The sequence below is a fragment of the Otolemur garnettii genome, unplaced genomic scaffold, assembly GCF_000181295.1.
Source record: "Otolemur garnettii isolate 467f Iridium unplaced genomic scaffold, OtoGar3 scaffold00138, whole genome shotgun sequence".
NCBI classification, from domain to species: Eukaryota; Metazoa; Chordata; class Mammalia; order Primates; family Galagidae; genus Otolemur; species Otolemur garnettii.
In genome coordinates this window covers 1,585,868-1,593,271 of record NW_003852533.1, presented here as the reverse complement: position 1 = coordinate 1,593,271, position 7,404 = coordinate 1,585,868, and the positions used below count along the sequence as shown (strand labels likewise).

Here is a 7,404-nt window from a genome sequence, read left to right as displayed (position 1 = left end):
CGTTTCTAGGTGTTTATTCCCCCCACATTACCCAGACGCCTCCTCCCTCCCCGTTTCTAGGTGTTTATTCCCCCCACATTACCCAGACTTCTCCTCCCTCCCCGTTTCTAGGTGTTTATTCCCCCCACATTACCCAGACGCCTCCTCCCTCCCGGTTTCTAGGTGTTTATTCCCCCCACATTAGCCAGACTCCGCCTCCCTCCCCGTTTCTAGGTGTTCTTTAGATATTGCAGGTTCTCTGTCATTCTGCTGTTCTGTGATAGGAAATTCAGTCTTAAACAAGATTGCTGTGCAGGCATTTCAGTTTTGTGGTCCTGCGGCTTCTCTCTCACTTGAGCCCCTAGACGCTGAGTGCCCCAAGCCTGGAACCCAGGGGTCTAGTCATCTTCACTCATGGCATCTCTGCACCTGTCCCTCCTGAGACTCAGAATGTCACAACATCCCTCAAGGCAGAGCTTCTCCTTCACTGGGGTTTTTTGCTTTATTTATAGTAGTTCAATGATGTGGAATGAGAGTTTTCTACTCTCTCTTTCTAAAGTTGTGGTATTTGGTCTTTGTCCCTATTTCCTTGCATATAACTCTTAAAATCCTTGAAATCTTCAAAGTGATAAGTGTCTTTTTGTATCCTAATGAGCTGGCTGGGGGGAGGCAGCCCGGGTAGCTGTAGGATGGGATAGACCACAGGAGAATTAGAGAGCTGGGACTTTCAGCTCCATCCCTCAACCTCAGGCTGAAGCTGAAGGTGGGGCTGGTCCCGTGACCAGTGATTTAACCAGTTGTGCCTGTGTAATCGAGCCTCCCTGAGAACCTGCAAGGACAAAGCTCGGAAGCTTCCGGATGTGTGAACTCGCGGAGCATCTGGGAGGGAGACGTGCCCAGAGAGGGCATGGGAGCTCCTCGTCCACCCATTCCCTATGCCCTGCCCTGGCATCCTTTCGTCTTATCCTTTGTAATATCCTTTATAATAAACCAGTAAATGTGTTTTCCTGTGTGCTGTGAGCCACTTAGTAAATCTATCAACCTGGGGCGTGTCCTGGCATCAGGGAGCACAGTCCTGTGGGCTGGAGCCCTGCACCTGTGACATCTGGCTCTCTCACAGGTTGAGGAGACGTGAAGGAGACCCAGTGGCGTCTGCTGCAGCACTGATTCCGTGGGCAGGGGTGGGGGCCAACATACTTGGTGACAGAAGTCTGTGTTGGTTGTTGTGAGGTGAGAACAGGGGGAAACAGTCTGTGTTCTTTTCCACTAAGAAATGCTCTGTCATTCATTAGTATTTATTTAGCTTACATGGTAAGCTCCTAGACACCACTGAGGAGAGAAGCAAAACATCTCTTATATCTGGGGGCATTTGCAGTCACACATCACATGATACAGAGATAGGCAATATCTCATTTACATCCATATTCTAAATAATATTAAAGGAGGTCGTGAAGTGTTGGGATCTATCCGAATAGAGTGACTCTGTTACAAATGCTCAGAAACATCAAGTCAAATAAATCGTATCTGTATCTGAGAAAAAAGCAGGGACTAATTGCAAAATATAGACTAACAGAGGAGGGGAGATGCTTCAGACAGAGGAGGTTTCATCAAACACTCTGAGCTGCTTTGAGGGCAGTGCTTTTCATCTTTGATCCCTGGGTTGGCAGCTCAGCGTGAGGCTGGTGGTAAAGGTGACCTCTGACCACTGTGTTCGTGCTCACTGCGCACACGGAGCAGGTTTGCCCCCACAGCCTCTGTTCTATCTCATCTTGGATCTCCCTTCACAGTGAGAAGGCCGTGGAGCTAAACCCTCCTGTGTCCACTCTGAAAAAGAACCTGGCTTGGGCAGCGCCTCTGGCTGAAAGGAGTAGGGCACCAGCCCCATATACTGGAGGTGGTGGGTTCAAACCAGGCCCCGGCCAAAAACAAACAAACAAAAAAACCTTGGCTTGCTATAGGACCATAATTGCAGGAACTTTTCGAGTGACATCCCATTCTGCTTCCTAGACCTGTTAGTTGAGGTTGTCATTTGGCCCTGGATGATAAATGTCTTCTAAGTACTGATTTCACATCTCCTCCCTGCTCCCCCCCCCCCAAATGGCTGCATTTCTGACATTTCAGACTTAGGGAGGAAGTCCCATTGTCCTCCTCAGAACCAGAAGAGTTCTGGACGTAGCCAGAAGGCTTCAAAGTTCTGTCCTGTTGCCTTTTCAGTGTGAGTATGGATTTCCCACCACAGTCGGTAACCAGGAAGCGAAGAAAATGGCAATCTTGTAACCTGTGATGCTACCATGCATCTTTCTATCAGTAAGTGGTTGAAATACTGCGCAGCTTGGTTTCGTTGGAAAAAACTACATAAATATGTGGTGACATTGTGACAAAAGGGGGGACAATGGAAGCAAAGCTAACTCATAGTTTATAAATGCCAGTGCTTCCCAAAATTAGTATATTAATGTTAAATTGGGAGCCTGCGTGTCTATTTAAGTTAGAATTTTGTGTTCCCCTTTTTTTGTTAGAACAGGAAGTCCCCTTGGAAGGTGTGAGCATGTGGTTCCAGCCGCGGCCGGCAGGTGGCGGTATCAGACAGCACAGCACCGGCGGTGCCCTCCCTGCTGCCTGGCTGGCAGATGGCCTTGTTCTCAGAATAAACCGGAATGGGACCTGGATACTAAAACCATGCAGAATCTTATTATCTGTGACTGACACTATTAGCAATGTGCTCAAAACTGAGCTGCCAGGTCCTACTGAGACAACCCATCACTCACGCCCCTCTGCTCTGAGATACTGCTTCTCTTCTGCAACCTGAAATTGGCAGGAAACAAAAGAATGACCTTGGACTTGCACAATCTGTGGGGCTTTCAAACCAAATTACAGCCATCACGAGCAATATAGTTTTTTGCTTGCAGCTCTTTCCTGCTGAATTAGCACCATTGCACACACATCTTTTTTCTTTCCTGGGTCTGTTCTTCCAACAGCAAGGGCCAAAATAAAATCCCAAGCCTTAAAAATTGGATCTAATGTTTGATTTACATATAAGCCTAACGGTAACATTTAAGCAGACACACAGAGGGTAACTCAGACCTGCTAAATAGAAAGTTGCCTTGAGAGGACTTCAGTACCCTCGATTGAGCCAATAAATCGATTATCTTGTTAACTGAATTTTATGAGTCAGTTAAGTGATCCTTTCAGACCATACTTGAAGGGAATGATAGTATGTGCATGTGTTTGCTACTAAGTTATTCTAGATTTATTTCCAAGGGTTCACTGATAACCTAGCCTGGGGAAATAGTCCAAACTGGTCCTTGCTTGGACAGAGTGGGAGGCAGTTTTCCCCATAATTTCACTGGTTTTTATAAAGATACCCAAACTAGAAGGTTTAAAAAAATGGTTCTATGTTTTTATTTTTTTATCTAGAGTATAAAAAGCTTAAGCTAATTTGAAAGATTAAGGGTTTGAAGGAAAATGGTAGGTAATTCAACAGTAAATATATCTTGACTGACTTCATTTCTCACATTTGATCTGATAGTAAAAGAACGGCCCAGATGGCCCCTGAATGTTCCCTTCAGTACTAAGATTTTATGGAACATCTTTCAAAGAGGAGTAGGTGGTGTATGTAGAAAAAACTAAATGTGCTATTTTGGCTTCTGGCGAGGAGGGGGGAGGGAAGCATTTATTTTTAGAATATGTTCTAGTTGCACGCAGTTTTACAAGAAGTGGAAGGGAGTGTTTTAACATCAGTGAATCCTTCAGGGCCTGAAGTCTGTGGACACGCATGTTTCAGATTCACCATGATCCCAAGAGCACACGTGTAATTAGAATGTACACGCACACACACACACACGCGTGTATTCCCAGTTCCCACACACATTCGGGAGAGGGGCTGCTGAAGGCATGGTCATGTTAGCAAAGTTCCTTGGATAAAAAATAGTTATGTTCACTGGTTCTGAGAAAGTGCTGCCAGATCTAGCATTCATTATTCAGAGGGAGCTACAGGGAGACTATCATTGAAATATAGAAAACGGAAAATTACCAAATCACTGTTAACAGCGAGGGATTGACTGGGTATGCTAACCGGAATGTTTCCTCCAAAAATTAAAGAAGAAAAATCATGGCGTCTAACACTCTGCCTTGATTTCTTTTTTCCCTAAGGATTTCAAATAATGTTTTAATCAGATTTTCTCGTGACATAAGCCTTGATAAGTAATGCACCGGCCTACGATGGGGACTAAACTCGCTTAGCTGAGTCCCAGGGGAATTCTTAGCCATGAACAGTTCTCTCCTAAGGATTCTGTGTACCCTAGAGATTTTCCCCCCTTTGGGTCACACCGATAATTTGATTAAGTCTGACAAACATTGTTCTATTCCAGTCCATATACAAGCAGTTGGATGTCCAAGGGATTTTTAATAAGTATTATCTTTCATTCAGACTTTTTAGGAACTCAAACAAATACCTAATTTTAGTTGAGAATGGACAAATCCCGTAACTAGAGCAGTTCCTCCAAATGTATTAAAACACAGTATTGGATGCAGACTTCATATACCAGTTTATATGTTGATTTAATGAAATATATATCTGCTGTAACATCAACTTTATATGGGTTATTTAAATACAAAAAAAATTAACAATTTCACCCACAAATTCCTGTGTGGGTGGGGTTGTTGGCTCTTTTTCTGGATTTTTCTGACATCTTGATTTCTTTTTCTCCTCCTGGTACTTCCTGGAGATAATCCTTCCCACCTGACATCCGTGCCCCACCCCACCCCCCACATCCGTGCCCCCCTCCTGTCACCCTGCAGCCTCCCACCCGCCTTGTGTGATTGCGTTTAGCTGAGGCGTGGGTCCCTGCTCAGTTATTATCTCAGGGAGCAGTGGCATTGTGAGCTTTTTATTCGTGAATTGTGGAATCCATTTCTCATATTAAGGAAGAGGTCAGGTAGTAGGGAGATAAGGCATTTTAAAATTTATTTATTCATTTGTCCATTTAACAGACATTTATTAACCTACTGTTCACCCAGCTCAGCTCAGGTGTTGAAGGTTAAATGTGAGTAAAAAAGGTCACTGTTCTCCAGGGTGGAGCTGAGCCCCTCTGACACAGGCTGGTCTAATCCTCATGAAAATCCTTTAGGAAAGCTAATTTATGCAAAGTTGAAGTAAGTGTTAAAAACCCCTCCCCTCCTCCCTTCCTGAGACCCCTCCCCACCCTGGCCCAGCTCCCTCCCTGCGGGGTGTTGTCCTGTCTTGGTGTTTTCCCCACTCTTTAACCCGTATGCTGACCCAAGTGGGTGTCCTCAGCTCCCTTACCCATCTTAGGCTCACCACCTCTGGCCTGGGGCAGAGCAGCTGCTGGTGAATGTTGCCCTACTGATTCTCTCCCGCTGTCCATGAGGAGGCCAGCCCAAGCAGCTGCCCTTTAATTCTGTCGGTTTGTCAGAATCACAAAAGTGGCCTGGCATAGGCCTGCCCACATCCCCGTCCACGCCAGCCAGGAGACTGTCTCTTCCTCTACTTGAAGTTTTTACCCAGCCCTCCGTCTCCTTCCGTCCACCCTGACCGTGGATTACTGCTGGGTACTCAGTGTTTTATTTATTTATTTATTCATTTATTAAGAGACAGAGTCTCACTTTGTTGCCCTTGGTAGAGTGCTATGGCGTCATAGCTCACAGCAACCTCCAGCTCTTGGGCTTAGGCGATTCTCTCCCCTCAGCCTCCCGAGTAGCTGGGACTACAGGCGCCCACCACCACACCCGGCTATTTTTTTGTTGCAGTTTGGCTGGGGCCGGGTTTGAACCCGCCACCCTCGGTATATGGGGCCGGTGCCCTGCCCACTGAGCCACAGGCGCCGCCCCCTCGGTGTTGTTTGAGCTCGACCTTCAGTGTGTCTCTCTAACTCAATTCCTGCTTTCCCGAGGTTGTCACAGATCCTGGCTTTTGTCACCAACACAGAATTTCACAAAGGCACCTGTCTTAACGATGCATGTCTATGAATAGAAGTGTTGGTCTATTTCTTTTTTTCTTGGGGAGGCCTCATTAGGTGGCAGGTCACAACACAAGATCCAGAGGAAAGTCTGGACACTCACTAGGTACATCTGGGCAGGTGACCCCACTGCTCTGTGCAAACAGTGAAGGTGACAGTGACGGTTGTGAGGACGAGAGGAGATTCTGCATGAGGAGTGCTGAGTGCACTGCCTGACCCAGAGAAGGTGCTCTGTGAATGGTGGCTGTTATTATGAATGTGTCACCGTTGTAAGTTGGTGCCTGTGGGAAGAGGAAACGTCAGATCAGAGTCAGAAGCGTGTGTCTGAACTCCAAGTCATGGGTTGACCTTGCTGAACAAAAGACACCTCTCTTACGTAGCTATAAAAGAAACTATCTGAGACTTTGGGGTTTAAACATTGATCGGGTCCAGTGCTGGTCTTCCTCGCCTCTGTTGTGTGAACACACAGAATGAGTGTCCCATAAGCCGTGACATTGTGGAATCTGACTTGGGTTTTCTTCTTCTGGTCTTGTCTGAGCCTACCTCTTTGCTGTCTCTGGTTCACAGACGTCTAACACAGGCAGTTTCATGCCAACGTCCTCTCCAGAAATGCACATTAGGTGGTAGAGAAGTGGGTACTAAAAGTTTTCAGGTCCTTCTTAAAGCACATTCAGTGTCTGCGATGGTGTGGAGGGAGTGTGGGTCAGAAAGCCGTGGGTACCGGCTCCTGCTCAGTCCAGACTGACTCTGCTTCCTTCCCCAGGACCTGCAGATAGAGCGGGAGAGGAGCTCGTACGACATATCGGGCGGCTGCACGGCCCTGGTCGTGGTGTGCCTTCTGGGGAAGCTGTACGTGGCCAACGCTGGGGACAGCAGGTAAGCCGAAAGCTGTCTGATTCTACTCATTTCCAATGCCCTCGACACTTTTTGTCCTTTCTCAAAAAAGTCGAGTGATTAGAAATAAGATAATTCTGCTTGGGATTAGATATTGACAAAGGCAGGCCTTCTGTATCAGATCAAAAATGTGTCCAAGAAGCACAGTGAGGCTGGGGCGGCCTCCTGCCCGTACACAGCAGCAGTGGCGTCTGCTCCTGGGACGCGTCTGAACCAGCCTCAGAACCTGTTTTCCAGTGAAAGCCTAGTAGAGTTATAGACTGTGAGAGCAATCGGGGGAGCGAGGGAATGAAGGAAGATTTGGAGGGTCACCCGGGAGTTTCTCACTGGCTCCACTCTGCTCAAGGACCTCACTGGTCCCTTCCCGCTGGCCCCGGCCCCTCTCTCCACTCAGAGACCTCACACTGTCCCCTCCCGCTGGCCCCATCCCCTCTCTCCACTCAGAGACCTCACACTGTCCCCTCCCGCTGGCCCCATCCCCTCTCTCCACTCAGGGACCTCACACCGTCCCCTCCCGCTGGCCTCGGCCCCTCTCTCCACTCAGAGACCTCACACC

At 47.4% G+C, this 7,404-nt stretch overlaps 1 protein-coding gene across 1 annotated transcript in view; it reads left to right on the top strand.

Moving 5' to 3' along the window:
• The window catches only part of PPM1H (protein phosphatase, Mg2+/Mn2+ dependent 1H), a 250,931-nt gene that overhangs the window by 128,787 nt on the left and 114,740 nt on the right, over positions 1-7,404 (top strand). Inside the window, exon 4 of the mRNA XM_023518406.1 lies at positions 6,718-6,830. Within this exon, the coding sequence (XP_023374174.1) occupies positions 6,718-6,830 (113 nt within the window). The remainder of the gene's footprint in view (positions 1-6,717; positions 6,831-7,404) is intronic.